This window comes from Pantherophis guttatus, chromosome 5 (assembly GCF_059756535.1).
Source record: "Pantherophis guttatus breed Tessera chromosome 5, ASM5975653v1, whole genome shotgun sequence".
NCBI lineage: Eukaryota > Metazoa > Chordata > Lepidosauria > Squamata > Colubridae > Pantherophis > Pantherophis guttatus.
In genome coordinates, this window is record NC_142067.1 from 39,677,352 (window position 1) to 39,693,558 (window position 16,207).

The 16,207-nt window shown below is 41.5% G+C and overlaps 1 protein-coding gene across 3 annotated transcripts in view; it reads left to right on the forward strand.

Moving 5' to 3' along the window:
* The first annotated feature begins 323 nt into the window (after window positions 1-323).
* The window catches only part of CRYBG3 (crystallin beta-gamma domain containing 3), a 66,114-nt gene continuing 50,230 nt past the window's right edge, over window positions 324-16,207 (forward strand). For all 3 annotated transcript variants that reach the window (XM_034413734.3, XM_087894954.1, XM_087894955.1), the window contains exon 1: window positions 324-760. In XM_034413734.3, the coding sequence (XP_034269625.2) occupies window positions 627-760 (134 nt within the window). In that variant the 5' untranslated portion in view covers window positions 324-626. The remainder of the gene's footprint in view (window positions 761-16,207) is intronic.

Below are 16,207 nucleotides of genomic sequence, written 5' to 3' on the forward strand. Positions count from 1 at the left end.
GAGGGCTGTCAGTCTTGGGCAAAGGGAGGGACACGAAGCTATTTCTTAAAACGTTTTAAGAATACTTTTAAAACAGGTTTTCAGCAGGTTAAATTAGAGGTGTTCGTGGCAGTCACTCCAGTATTGCTTTCGCGCTGTTGTCGAGAAATAAGCACACCCTTCGGTGGTGACTTGTTTATTTTCGGAGGAAAGGCAAAAACTCGATCAACCTGAACTTCTCGGCCGCAGAGAGCAAGGGAGGAGCAGAGGAGGCGACACCGGCGAAGCGAAAACTCACGGATCACGCGCGCGGGAACCCAAGCTCCTGCGCTGTGGGGGGGAAAAGGCGGGGCTTTGGAGAGAAGGGGGCGGTGCTGGTCAGGGCCGAGACCCGCCTCCTGGGCCGGGCCGCTGAGGGAGACGCGCAAATATTTCTGCCTCCACAGCTTAGTAGAGAGAGGGAGGGTTCGGAGGCAGGCTTCGCCGTACTCGGTCCCGTTGGGACAATAATGGACTAGGAAGCTAGTCAGAAGGAGGGCTTCCGTCCCCAGGACAAGCGTCGGTGATTCGCCCCTTGGGTGGTGGTTGTTTTTTTTCCAGCCTTAAGGGGAAAAAAAGTAGCCTGCTTGCTTCCCTGGTTGTTGAAGATGTCTGGAGGGAGTACCCGGAGGAGAACTGGTTCCCCCTGGCACAGCAATTTATCTCGCCTTTTTACGAGAAGTTCTTCCAAGGAACAGGAAGAAGAGAGCAAAGTAGCCCCTGAACTGCACTGCGCACGAAGGTAGGGACGGGGGCAAAGTTTGAAGGCAGAAGCGGTGTGACTCTTCCTTCTTTCCTTCCTGGCTGGAGTAGGTTGGCTATCGACCGATTTTACCTCTCCTTCGCTTCTTTTTTCCTCTCCCCCCCCCCCCCGCCACCCTTCACCTCCTCGCCATCCTTTCTCTCCGCCCCGCGCTGCGATACTTCTTTGGCATCCTCCCTTCGTTTTGGCTGAATTCGCCACTTTAAACCCAGAGCCGCAAACTTGCCAAACGCCTGTTAGCCTGGCGCGAGCTCAGCCCAGAGTCGTTCCGTGGAAGGGCTGAGAGCGTTATGCAAATTCCCCGCAAAATGGGGGGGTTTGAGGAAACTTTTTGTTAAGTCCGGATAAATGTATAAGGCGAACGCAGCCTTTGTAATGCAAACTAGGCGGTGGTCTTATGTTTAAATTTTAAAGAACTTTAAAAAGTTTTTTAAAAAGCCTCAGACGCTAAGAGCATCTTCAGTATAAGCAGTGTAATTTCACATGGGGCAAGCAAGGCAGATGAACTGTGCACAAGGCTGGGTCTCGAACCAGTTTGTTATCATTCAAGGAAGACAGGATCTAGATAGGGATTACTCTCTTAGGCTCTTTCTTTTCCTCCCACTTAGCCAGTAAATAAAATTGGATCATTTAAGTTCAAATACTAGTTTCAAGCTTTTTTACATTTTGGGGAGTATAGCCTTTGCCCTCTGGAAGCATTTTGGCAAAACCTCTTCTGGGTTACAAAGGTATGGAAACTCCCAGGGATGCCTCTGATAATAAAACAACTGGTCTAGGGCAGAGTGCCAGTGCATCTATTTCTCACATTTTATATTATATTTTACATTTTATTACGAGCATCCCCTGTGTGTATGTGCACATTTCCTATGGATCTATGATAGGTAAAATGCAAAGTAAAAGTAACAGTTAATAAATACTGTGGTAATCTAAGCTAATTCTGTGGTGATTTAATATATCCATCCTTAAAGTTTCTGTAAATTAAGTAAAGTCTTTTCTCCCACTCATGGTCAAAAGAATATCACAACAAATCCAGTGAGGTTGGAACAGTTTGTTTTGAATTGCTTTCATGTATGAAACATGTTACACACCCTTGGTTCAAATTGTTTAATGACAATCTTACAATACATGAAATGTAATGGTCCAAAACTTAACAAACAAGATTATATCCAGTAGCAGTACTTATCAACATAATGCATTCTTGTCCCCTTCCTTTCCTTTCAGCACACCCTGAAATGGAAAGGGGAAAGAATGAGAGGAAATCCCATTGTAAGAGTGGTTTTTGGTCATATAATATATGGCAAAGACAAAAGGTTAAAATTATGTAGTATTTTATTATGAGCCTTTATAATGTTTTATTTTCAAGATTATAATAATAAACTCTAGATAGTGAATATAAGCAGCCAAACAATTTTTAAAATTAGATTTTAATTTCAAATTTTAGTGCACCACAGTTTTGGTTAAAGCATTTCCATGTTGTATAATTTGGTAAATAAATTGTGTGTCTTAAAGTTGGTTGTTTAAGAAACTGATCAGTTTCTTAGATAAACCATAATTGCAATCTAATTTTGTTTAAATTAAAGGTATAATTACTTCGTAGAGATATATTTTTATTTTCAGTTTGGACATTACAGGAAATTATAAATATTTTGGCATTTTGTTTTAGTTTTTATGTAAGCAATAGTAATTAAGATATAACAGTATTATAATAATGTAGACTGAAAATTATTTGATTAGAAAGCATCACTAAAATACTTATAATTCCCAGTAATGGTGGTAGTAAACAAGGAGAAAGCTTGCAGAACTCAAACGCATGTTCATGGCTGAACCCACCCTATAGTGATTAGAGTAGTGAAGCATCGACTTCTTTGCCCTGGTTGTTTCAGCGGAATGTCAGTCAGTGATGCCACTTATGGTGATTCCATTCTGACTATTTTTTCCTTGACTTTTTGCTGATCAAATTGCTTCAATTCACTTTAGCATAGACTCAACTTGAACATATTTCATTAGGTGACTGGGACAATGTTTAGTGAAGACCTAGTTTGTGGATTCTGAGAAAATGGACAAGTTCTTTCCAATTTGAGTTCTATAAAATGCAGGCTGAATCATCTGCTACTTGATTTCTTTGGGTTGCCAAAAGGGATATCACTAGATACAAAAAGGTTTCTATACAAAAAATACTTCTTTTATTAATTTGTTTGTACTAACTACCTTAAAGGAAACAATAGTGCAGCCATGTCTGAAGAAACCATCTCTTGATCCAACTGTATTGATCACTTCTACCTAGCCTCTTCTTTCCTTCAGGCCTGGATGTGGGACAGAAAGTCTTGAGGTTAATGTTTGCTGAGATTTGGAGAAAGAGCATGAAGCCCTCTTGGTCCCATTATATCTCTCAACATGGTATTATCTTGTACTACCTATAAAGATTGGGTTGAGGGGCATGCCTTTTTCTCTGTTTTGAATAGATAATTCCATTCAATAGTAATGGAGGATTTGCACTTGAGGTCTTCACCGATATTTTCGGAGGCCTCTTTAAGATCAGTATTAAACTGCTGGAGGAGATAATTCATCATTGGGGTGATGTATCAGCAATGAATGGATATCTGGCTATAAATTTCTACTGTGGCTGATTAGATTGGATGGAACAAAATAAGCTAAAACTAAATTCCAACAAGATGGAAGTACCGTTCGTTCAAAAAACATCTTGGCTCCTCTTTGGGTCCTGTGCCAAGTCTGGATCCAGATTGCACTCTACCTGAAGTGACATTGGGGTCACTTCACCTATATAAGCCTTCTGCTTGATTAGCAGAAAGAAGCTGTCACCAAGCCTTTGTCCAATTTTATTATATGTGCTAGGAGTGGCAAGGCAAAGCTTGGAATATGAGATATTGGCAAGAGTCACACATGCCCTCATTATCTTGAAACTGGACTACTGCAACACTATCTAGAACTGCTTTTCAAGACTACTCAAAAACTAAATGGTATGGAATGCAGCATATGAGAGTTGCTTCAACAACATTACACCCAGATTAGAAGCACTGCATTAGTTACCAATATATTTCCAAGTGAAAGTCAATTTGCTGTGGTGGTAAAGGCACTGGACTAGAAACTGGAAGTGTGTGAGTTCTGGTTCCACCTTAGGCACAAAGTCAACTTGGTAAACTTGGACCACTTATATACATTCAATCCTAGGAAAGAAGCAATGGCAAACCACTTATGAAAAATCTTGCCAAGATAACTACATAGACTTTTTTAGGCAGTCACCAGGAGTCAACAATGACTTGAAGGCATACATACATACATACATACATACATACATACATACATACATACATACAAGCAACCTGACAATTTAAAGTGCTGTTTTTGATCTATAAAACCATTCCTGCTTTCGTTTCTTCAATATCTTCTGAATTATCTTTTCCAAGCAGAAACTGCTTGACCTGTGCGTGCAATTATGTCTGTATGACCTTGGAAGATGAGGGGAAGAGATGCTGGCTAGGAAACAATCGGACAAAAGAGGGAGGATCCTCCAAAGGCTTAAAGGTCAAACGAAACCTAGGAAGGATCCACCCTAATTGATCAAGCAATTAAAAAAGGCAACAGGAAGTTTGTACTTTGCAAGATTCTGTTAATGTAACTTTACAATACAATAAAGTAGAATTAGCTCATATGGTTGGGTTTCCTGTCTAATTTACCTGGGAGGGCTGATCCAGTGGGGAGGAGTTGGAGGTGCATCCTGTCAAGAGACAGAGATAGGTGGCCTCCATATTGGTGGTATTCATGAAGGCAGTGAAATGCCTTTAAGTATTTGTTTTTGTTATTGTTTTATTAGAATATTTTAATGCTTATGAACCATCCAGAGTTTTTGAAGGATATAAGTCCTGTAATAAATAAAATGAGGTATGACAGCAGTAAATAAGTTGTCAAATTAGAGAGCAGGCACCAATTAAATACCCATTGAAATCTTTAAAGTAATAGGAGCGGAGCCATTTAAAAAGCTAACAATTATGGGTCAACAAATATGAAACAAAACTGAAGCTGAAGGACTGGAAAGACTGGTGTATATGGTACAACATATAGTGGGAATTCAAAATAGTACATCAATTACTGAACCATCACATTCAAACAAGCAAAGTTTTACCAAGACTTTATAACAAAAAACAAAACAAAAACAAATAATGCACAAACATGAACTCAACGGGTAGGATTGAGAAGGTTTCAGAAAAGTAGTTTCTGAATAGTTAACTTGATAAATAATACAACAAGCTCTGGATATGGAAGATGAAGGACAATTCTGAGGATGCTGTTAGCACTCATTAAAATAATAACTGTTGAGTCAATTATTGTTGAAAAACTGGAGAAAGAACAATAGAAATACAGTATTTTTTACATGATTTTGAATTGTGGGATGGGAAATTCTAGGGCCATCTTAGAGTGTGTAAATTTTTAAGAAACTCCGTGCTTTTTAGAGACAGACTTTCCCCACTTTCATATGTAGAGGCTGGGCTAAAGGCCTGAACTATAAGGCAAAACAAAAAGCAAAACATTGACAATAGTATGCAAGTAGTTGTTCTCTTGATTTGTCACATCACTGGCAGTCAATCCTAATTCTTCAAATGCTTTTGAATTTTGTATTTGATTTACAGGTTGTCTTCATTTAGTGATTGCCTTGGATAGTGACTGTTCATAGTTATGAAAGTAAGGAAAAAGTAATTTTGTGACTATGCCCGCATTTACGACCTTTGTAGTGACTTTCTGTCTCTCAGTCACATGTTCACCATTATAGTCAGTAAGCATTGTCTGTGCCTGACAGGATTTTTCTTCCTCCACCCCACAGAGTGGAAAGTTTGCCTGAACAAGCTATCTATTCCAGAGGTTCTTTTTAGGATGTCCCTAAAAAGTAGTAATCGCAAATTGTTAAACTCAGCTCTGTGGCCTTAGAACCCTCTAACTAGTTCAGTATTGACTGATACTGACACTGACACTGAAGGACCCTAATCAGTTTCACGCTAAAGGCTTTTTTTTTCTTTTGCTGCCCTCATAAGAAGCTCACTGGAGCCTGTGCTAGCACATTCTTCTGGTGTGTATTCCACTTTGCTTACCTGCTTATTCTCTTGTAATCCCTTCCTCTCCAATGAATGTAAATAAAAAGATTAATTCTCTTCTTGCTAATTACCCTAGCACTGGACTTCTCTGATTAGAAAAAAAAAATATTATCTATATTTATTCCTACCTGGAAGCCTCTTATTTTATAAATTAAAATAGAAATTTTAAAAATGAAAAAAAAATAGCTTGGGACTTATGTTTTTAATAATTAGACAGAATAGATTATACAAATAAAGTAATATAATGTAACTGAGTTTAAAATGTATTTGTAATGGCTATGTGGAATTTTGGAAGCCAATTCTTTATACTTTTTTCCTTTTCTATTCTTTATTCTTGTCTTGTTTTGCACTTTTTGTTTTTCTGGGTTTTTTTCTTTTTTCTTTTTCCTTTCTTACTTTCTAGTAGTTTGTGTTAGCTTTTACCTTGTTTAAAAGTTTTAATACAAATTATATTGAGAATTACCCTATACTCTGAGCAATTTTGATCTAAGCTTAATTTAAAGCTATATTGCTGTCCAATATCAGCCTTGGAATGACAGTATCTTTATATAGCCTGCAAATGTTGGAACCTATTTTGAGAACCCTTATCTTCCTGTGTGACTCCAAACCCAGCCAATTTTATTGCCAAAACTAATATATTTACTTTCTCCTGCCAGTACTGCTTCCTTTTGTTTTCCAACTATTGATGCCTAATGCTGCAAATAAACTTTTGTATACATAATGTGGGTGGGTAGCTTATTAAAGGAGGATAGGTTTTGTTTTGTTTTTTTCCCTTAACATTTCCAGAGGATTTTTTTAAATAAAGAACAGATGGGAAAATACACTTGGTATGATGCTTGGATGAACTTTGAAGAGTTAACGGTATATTAATATATAGATTTTACAGAGAAAAAATGTTTTCATATTATGGGATTGAAACTAAAGTGTCTCAAATGTTGTTGTCTAAGGTAATGTGTAATGATTTGGGGTGTTTTTTAATTTGAACAAAACTTTTGCAATTTAGAACTTGCATTTAAGAAAAAGTTTTGACTTTGAATTATTTACATTTACATTTATTTAGATGTAGCCAGTATGTTGTTTGTCCTTTATGAAAATTGGGTGATAGGTATATTAATAAACATTGTATTTTCTCTATTTTTGCCATATCAGTTTGAACAGGATGGCACTCCTATTATGCATTTCCATAACAGTGATACACATTAAAGTATCAATGAAGATCAAGTGATTTGTAATCTTCTTTTCCAGCCCGGTGTCTTGAGACTGAATTTATTTCACATTTTGGAGTTTATTAGGAAAAATGTCTACAGAAAGAATTAACAAATGGCAGAAGATTAAGTTCTTCCCCTCATCTGTTGCTTTTTCTTTGCAGATATCAATCGTTCCCTCAGGAGTAGTATTACATTATGTAGATTTTCATCAAAAGCTTGTTTGAGCACATCTTTTCTGTTTCAGTAGATGAACCCAAGTTCCAAACACTATCTTTAGACCTATTCTTTTGAATCTTTCTTCTTGCATCAGTTACTAACTTGGTATAATTATACCAAGTGTTGCACAATTTTTTCTGTTGTTTAAAACCTATATTCTTACCTTAGCATGCAGCCTTTCAATCTTCTCTTTTTACTTCTATTTTTTTCCCTAAAAATAAGTACTCTTCTAAAGTACATTTGACAAATTAGACCACAGCCTACATTTTGGTGAGATAGAAAAATGGGCAATGTCACATCACCACCAGACAGATTCGTAACTGGCTGACCAACCTCACTCCATGTATTGGAATGGAATTTAATGGAACTACATTGACATGGAGGGAAATGTGGTGGGGTAGCATATGATTATTTCTTAGGCCCCATACTCTTCAACATCTTTATAAATATTTAGATGAAGTGATAGAAGGGGAACTTATCAAATTAACATTAGCCCAACACTTTAGAAGATATACTCAAGATCCAGAAGAATCTTGACAGACTTGAACATTTGGCCCTATCCAATAAAATACAGTTCAGTTATGAGAAAAGTAAGGTCTTAAACTTAGACAAGAAAACTTAACTGCACAGATATAGAATAAGTGGTACCTAGGTCAACAACAGTAATTGAGAGGGATCTAGAAGTCCTAGTGGATAATCACGTAAGTATAAACCAGCAGTGTGCTGCAGCTGCCAAAAAGGCCCATACAGTCCTAGACTGTATGAACAGAGGGATAGCATCAAGACAACAAGAAGTGATAGTACCATTTTACACTGCACTGGAATACTGTGTATAGTTCTGGTTACCACAATATAAAAAAAAATATTGAGACCAGAAAAGTATGCAGAGAATAGCAACAAATGATAAAGAATCTGGAGGCTAAATTGTATGATGAATATCTGAGGGATGTCCAGATAAATTGAAGAGAAAGATCGAGGGGTAGGATTCAGCCAATTCGCACCACTTCGGGAGAACCAGTTTTTAACTTTCTGAGCATTTTGGCAAACTGGTTGTTGAAAGAAATCATTAGGGCAGAGAACCGGTTGTTAAATTACTTGAATCCCATCACTGCATAGGGATGTTGATAACACTCTTTCAGTACCTGACAGGCTGTCCCAAAGAAGACACTGACTTATTTCTAGTGTGCAGGACAAGAATAGAAGTGGAAGCTTGTCAAAGAGAGATATAACCTAGAAGAAAGGGGAAATTTTCTGATAGCAAGAGCAATTAATCAATGGAATAGCTTGCCTCCTGGGGTTGTCAGTGCTCCGTCACTAGAGACTTTAAAAAATAGAGTGGATAGCCATTTAATCAGGATGGTATTGGATCTTCTGCTTGAGCAGGGATTGGATTAGAAGGCCTATAAGGTCGCTTCCAATTCTGTTACTTGAAAAGTACAAAAAAAAAGTGGTTACTACTCAAAGCTTCAACCAAAATATATTTAATCTACATGATGGGGAAAAGCTTTGAAAACGTTGTGCCAAATCTTTACAAATATACATCTATCCAAAAGGCTTGAAAGACACCTGAAACAGTATCTTATAGGAAGACCTCCCAAAAATTATCTGTAAATTGGAGCAATTGTTTATGTGTTTAGAATAGAAGAAGCAGTTGGAAAAGAAGAAATGGATTGGAGATGCTAACTAATAAAGTACGTGAGTGTAGGTATAGCTGTTGAAAATATTACGGCTTTTAAAGATGAGGTAGGAAATGCAGGGCTTACCTGCATGCCAAAACTGTTGTGTCTGTTTATAACCTTCAATTGGCCAAATAGATCATCATTGGGCAACAATTTTTGGACCAAGGTATTTCAAATGAGATAACTCGAAGAATGCATCCAAAATCCAGGACCCATTACTTCTGTGGGATTCAGATTTGGAAATGTGTGCATTTCAGCACTGCCACAATCAGCTGCAGCCACATGATAATCATTTCCAGTGCTCCATGAGAGTGTCCCACAAGTCTGGGGAAACTAGCAGAAATTCTAAAGTCAGTCATGATTGCTGACATTCCCTGCCAGCTTCCCACAACCAAATTCAGTGAGGAGGCTGGCGGGAATTACTAATTCAAGGCAGCAGACAGGTACGTCACTGCTGCTGAGTGAGGGAGTGAGCAAAGGAGCATACAAGAGGTGAGATGAACATTGAGAAGAGTGCAGGAATGTGCAAGAGATACATCATATATCAGAGAGGGTATGGCAGTGGTGGGTTGCTCCCGGTTCGCACCGGTTCCCGCAAGCCGGTAGTGGTGACGATATGACGTCACCGAACCGGTTCTCCCCCCCCACCGCCCCTCCACCACCACCACCCCGTGTTATTCTTACCCTTTATTTGGCCCCACTCCCAATCTATTGCTGTCTCCTGAGTCCCAGCTGATGGCTAGAGGGAAAAACACTGTTTAAACTCTTGCTGGGGGGTTTCAAAGGGCCGCCCTACAGCTGATCAGTGTTAAAACAAATGAGTAGCTATGCTAGGGAAAAAACGAAACTGAAAGTAAAGCAGGCTCTGCTGCAACAAAATGAGGCAGGGAGAGATTTCTTTTTCTTTTTGCTCACCAAAAAGGTAGGTGCAAATAATGGGAAATTTAGGGCAAAAGAGGAGAGTTCAAGATTTTAAAACACAAGAAGAAAAGCTCTATTTAACTAGGGAATTGTAATAATTGAGATACTATTAATTGTATATTGTGTTGAAAACAGAAATGGTTAAGTTGTGGTTTAGAGGAATATATGGGGGAAATTATTTGGTTTATTACTATTGGTAAATATAATTAATTGATTTGTAAGAAATTGGATTGCATGGAAATGGCGCGAGGAAGGGCCTGTGGGGTTTTCTGGGGAAGTTTTTTAATAAGATTTTAAAGGTTTCTGGGAGGGGGGTTTTAATAATCTTTTAAGGGGAACCAGGAGGATGACCAAAGGGGATGGGGGGGTAATCCACTAAGGTCGGAACCGAGCCCGGCACGGGATGGCAGTTTGGAGGGTGTAGGACGAGGGATTGGGGAGGGGATGGAGGGCTATTCCAATGAGGGATGTACCATCAGCACGGTTGATGGGAGGGGCAGATATGGCGGGAGCAGGGGACCACATCATGTGTCAGGGGTGCGCACCCGCTGTTTGAGAGCAATTGCGCACCCTGGCCCCCAAGGCTCCTCTCGGATACTAGGTGGCACAGTTACTCAGGATCTGGGCCTTCGGCTGATGCTGTGCAATGCCAGGTCTGTGGTAAATAAGGCCCCCCTCATTCACAATCTTATACAGGAGGGGGGAGCGGACCTGGTGGGTATTACGGAGATCTGGTTGGGCCCGGAGGGAGGGGTCCCCCTGGTTGAGATGTGCCCACCAGGCTTCAGAGCATTCCATCAGCCGAGGGCCCCGGAGAGGTGGCGGTTATTATTAAAGAAGATCTTGGTCCGAGGGAGACCACTGTGCCACAGATTGCCGGGTGTGAATCCCTCTTTGTGAGATGGGGTCATGGGGTGCAGATGGGCTTGTTGCTTACGTACCTGGCTCCTTGCCACGTGGCAACGGCCCTGCCCGAGCTACTCAACATGATAGCCACAGTGGCAGTGGCAGTGGCTACTCAACATGACAGCCACAGTGGCAGTGGTCACCCAGGCTTATGGTCATGGGTGATTTCAACTTGCCATCTGTTGGTGAAACATCTGAAATGGCTCGGGAGTTCATGGCTTCCATGATGGCCATGGACCTGACCCAGTTAGTTCATGGCCCCACCCAAAAGGGGGATAACACTCTGGACTTGATTTTTGTCTCTGGCCAGTGGTTGAGTGGTCTTGTCATAGGGGATATAGACATGGAACCCTTGTCATGGTCAGATCACTCGCTCCTTCGCCTGGACCTTCGAACCGCTACACCCCACCGCAGGGAAGCGGAGCCAACAAGATGGGTCCGCCCCAGGTGCCTGATGGATCCTGATAGGTTCCAGATGGACCTTGGGCCACTTCCTGAGGAACTGGCACATGACTCGGCCGAGGACCTGGTGGCTGCCTGGGATCGGGCGGCGGGTGGGGCCTTGGATCGAGTCGTGCCTTTGCGGCCTCTGACCCGGTGCCGATCCCTCGTGGCTCCTTGGTTTACCAAGGAACTGAGGGAGATGAAGCGCCGGAAAAGACGCCTGGAGAGCAGTTGGAGGGCCAGTCTTGCTGAATCTGACCGAACACTGGTAAGGTCGCATATTAAGACCTACCTAGTGGCGATAAAAGTGGCAAAGTGTAACTACTTTTCCGCTCTTATTGCGTCATCAGAGAATCGTCCGGCCGCCCTGTTCAGGGTGACCCGCTCCCTGCTCCATCCGGGAGTGCGGGAGGATCCCCTGGAAGGCAGGGCCAAGGATTTCAGACAATACCTGTATTACAAAATCGCTCAGATCAGGGGGGATTTGGACTCTGACTGGGTAGATTCGGGCAGGGTGACGAGGAATAGTCTTGAGAACGTTATCTGGGAAGAGTTTGACTCTGTGACTCCTGATGATGTGGACAGGATTTTGGGGAGACTTAGTGCGGCCACATGTTTACTGGACCCGTGTCCCTCCTGGTTAGTACTGGCTTCCCGGGAGGTTACACGAGGCTGGCTCCAGGGAATTATCAACGCTTCGTTGAGTGAGGGTCACTTCCCCGCTGCCTTGAAAGAGGCGGTGGTGAGGCCTCTCCTTAAGAAGCCTTCCCTGGACCCGGCAGTATTGGCCAACTATCGTCCTGTCTCCAACCTTCGCTTTGTGGCGAAGGTTGTTGAGAGTGTGGTCGCGCGACAGTTTCCACAATTCCTGGAGGAAACATCTTATCTAGATCTGTTCCAGTCGGGTTTCAGGTCTGGGCACAGCACGGAAACGGCATTGGTCGCATTGGTAGATGATCTCTGGAGGGCTCGGGACAGGGGTTGCTCCTCTGTTCTGGCCCTGTTAGACCTCTCAGTGGCTTTTGATACCATCGACTATGGTATCATGCTGCACCGGTTGGAAGAGTTGGGGATGGGGGGCACCGTGTTACAGTGGTTCTCCTTTCTCTCAGACCGGTCGCAGTTCGTGTTGGCAGGGGGGCAGAGGTCGACCTCAAGGCCTCTCATTTGTGGAGTGCCTCAGGGGTCGGTCCTCTCACCCCTTCTGTTCAACATTTATGTGAAGCCGCTGGGTGAGATCATCCGTGGCTTTGGGGTGAAGTACCATCAGTACGCGGATGACACCCAGCTGTACATCTCCACCCCAGGCCACCCCAACGATGCCCTTGAAGTGATGTCCCAGTGCCTGGAGGCTGTGTGGATCTGGATGGGGAGGAACAGGCTCAAGCTCAACCCTTCTAAGATTGAGTGGCTGTGGTTCCCGGCATCCCGATATAGTCAGTTGACTCCATCACTGACTATCGGGGGCGAGTTTTTGGCCCCCGCGGAGAGGGCGCGCAATCTGGGAGTCCTCCTGGATACGCAGCTGTCCTTGGAGAAACATCTGACGGCTGTAGCCAGGGGGATCTTCTGTCAGGTTCGCCTGATTCACCGGTTGCGGCCCTTTCTTGATCGGGATACCCTGTGCACAGTCACCCACACCCTGGTCACCTCGTGCCTGGACTACTGCAACGCTCTCTACATGTGGCTCCCCTTGAGGAGCACCTGGAGGCTCCAACTGGTCCAGAATGCGGCCGCGTGGGTAATCACGGGAGCCGCCTGGCGCTCCCACATAACACCGCTCCTGCGTGAGCTGCACTGGCTCCCAGTGGTCTTCCGGGTGCGCTTCAAGGTGTTGGTTACCACCTTTAAAGCGCTCCATAGCATAGGACCTAGTTATCTTCGAGACCGCCTGCTGCTACCGATGACCTCCCACCGACCTGTGCGCTCCCACAGAGAGGGCCTCGGGCTGCCATCAGCCAAACAATGTAGGCTGGTGACCCCCAAGGGGAGGGCCTTCTCTGTGGGGGCACCTACCCTCTGGAATCAGCTGCCCCCAGAAATAAGGAGAATCCAAGACCTCGGTGCCTTCCGCCATGCCCTTAAAACTTTCTTTTTTCAGCAAGCCGGGCTGGCTTAACATATTTTTTAACATATTTTAAAATATTTTTAATTGGTTTGTTATCTTAAATTGGGGCCAAATTAATATATATCCTTTTAATTGTTTTTAATGTTTGTATTGTATGTTTTTATCTGGCTGTACACCACCCTGAGTCCCTCGGGAGAAGGTGCGGTATATAAATTTGAAATAAAATAAAAAAATAAAAATAAATAAATAATTGGAATATTCATGTTCATATTGATTAATATACAAAAAAGATAGTTATATAACTAATTGATTTATATTAAAATGTTGAATTTGTATTAAAAAACTGTAATATATAATTATCCAATGTGAGGATGGATATAAAAATAGATGACAATGGGAAGGGGTATAATATAGAATAGAAGGGAAAAAATGAATTTGATTAAGATTAGAGATGAGGATGAAGGGTAATATTGGTTTTTTAAAAAAATAGATGAGGAATAAATATCGCAAAAGGGAAATATAGAAATTGTAAATTTAATTGAAATGACTAAACACTGTTTAAATTTGTGAACTGGCCAAATACTCTGTTCAAAGAAAATACATTGTATGTTTGTATGTGTGTTTCTAATTATTGCTATTTATTCATATTTGTTCTCTCTTATTCTTTAAAGTTTAACAATTCATTCTTTATCTTAATATCTTTATATTTGTTTGGGGTTGGCTTTCTTCCCTTTCATCTTTTTTATTGTACAGCAATCTTTCTCCTCAAACCTACCACCCCTCTCTTTTCTTTCCTTCTTACTTTCTCTTTCCCCCCTCTTCTTCTCCTCCCTACTTCCTCTTCCTTTCTCCTTCTCCTCCTCTCTTTCTCCCTCTCTTACCCTCACTCCTACTCTTAATTTCCCTTCTCTTCCTTCCTCCCTTCTCTTCCTTCCCTCTCTTCTCCTTCCTTCATCCCTCTTTATTGCTTTATCCTTTTGTGCATACGGATTACTCAGAGGGCTGAAAAAGTTATTTTTGACTGGTCCTTGCACTTTTGACCAGTCCTCAAACTTACAACTGTCCTCACATTTCACTTTTTTCGCCCTATGTTGTCACCATGGTGAAGAGAAGCAGTTGTGAAATGAGTGACACGGTTGTTAAGAATGCTGCACGGGCATAAATGTGAGGATGGTCATAAGTGTGAGGACCAGTCAAAAGTGCTAGGACCTGTCAGAAATGACTTTTTTCAGCCCTCTGAGTAGTCCCTATACACATAGCCATGGCCACCCAGCTAGCCACACCCATCCAGTCACATGACCTCCAAGCCATGCCCACACAATAAGCCACGCCCACAGAACCAGTAGTAAAAAAATTTAGAACCCACCCCTGTGGTACGGGTACATGGTATGGTGAGGATCAGGAAGGGTATGTGAGTGGCCAGTGAAGTGCAAACACAGAGGGACTGGGGAAAAATATATGGGTGGAAGAGACTTAACTGAGCAACTTAAGAGTTTCCATCCCATTAATTTCCCTTTCCCATTAATTTTCTCCCTGCAAGCTTTCCACAAGCAAAGTCAGTGGGGAAACAGGAAGGAAATCAGAAATTTCTTCTTCCTACTCTCACTGATTTTTTGCTAGCATACGGTCATTCTGCTTACCTGTTTAGGTAAATAAATATCTCAGAAATGATGACCCAGCTGAAACAATGACCCATGATGACCCAGCTAAAGTGAGGACCCAACAGATCAACCGTTGTCTAGTCCCCACTAATCCTGTAGTGACACCTAAATAGGACAATGGAGGTTCTCCATTTCAAATAATTGCCCTTTACACTCAGAAAAGAACAAGAGGAAAAGGAATAAATACAGTCCAGAACCTTATGTTTCTTCCTTAGTTTCCCCGGGACACCTCCTTTATGGCAGTAGTTTAAGCATATCCTCCTCCTAGGAGTAAGAAACATTGCATTTTATGGAAGTTGCTGTAGTTATGTCTCCTGATGTCTACAACCTTGTTTTTACTGTTGGAATGTAGTTTGTGTTGTGTGACACTTTATCCACAGTATATATAACTTAATATGCTTTTATTATCTTGTGCAAAAGAATCAGTTTTATGTACATGCATTAAAATGCAAGATCAATTTATTTTAGAAATGAAGAATCTTACAATTGGTTATAATTGCCAGTCTTTAATAAAATAAATATTATTTAAAATAGTTTTTTTCTTTTTCTGGCCATATTTTGAACTCTGGGCTAAGTTTATATGTTTGCTACTGTTTGTATTAAGTTTGACATTTGCAGAATGAAAGATGTCGGTGTGGAATATATGTCTTCCTTCTTAAGAAGCCATTCAACTATTGTTGTAGATCACTGTGGTCTATGTGGAACTGTCTTTGAAGATCACCCAGAAACTATAACTAGTCCAGAATGCAGTGGCTCTCACAGTGTTTGGCACCCTAGGTTTGCCCATATTATACTTTCGTTGTGTGAGAAGAAGTACAAGGGCTGACATTGTGGTGTAAAGAAAATAATCTTACACTTAACACCAAAAAAACTAAAGAACTTATAATTGACTTCAGGAGGAAGAGAGATGTACATTTATCATTGTACATAAATGGTGAGGAGGTGGAGAGGGTTGGTTAGTTTTAAATTTCTGGGCATTTATATCTCAAAGGACCTCTCATGGACAATGAAAGTTAACATGCTTGTGAAGAAGGCACAGAAGAGGCTGTACTTCCTGAGAATGCTCAGGAAGACAAATCTATCTCAGCATCTACTTCTGTCCTACTATTGCAGCATCATTGAGAGTGTCCTGACATATGGCATTCTTGCATGGTATGGGAGCAGCTCTGCAGTGGATAAAAAAGCTCTACAGAGAATCGTTAAAACTGCCCAGAATAT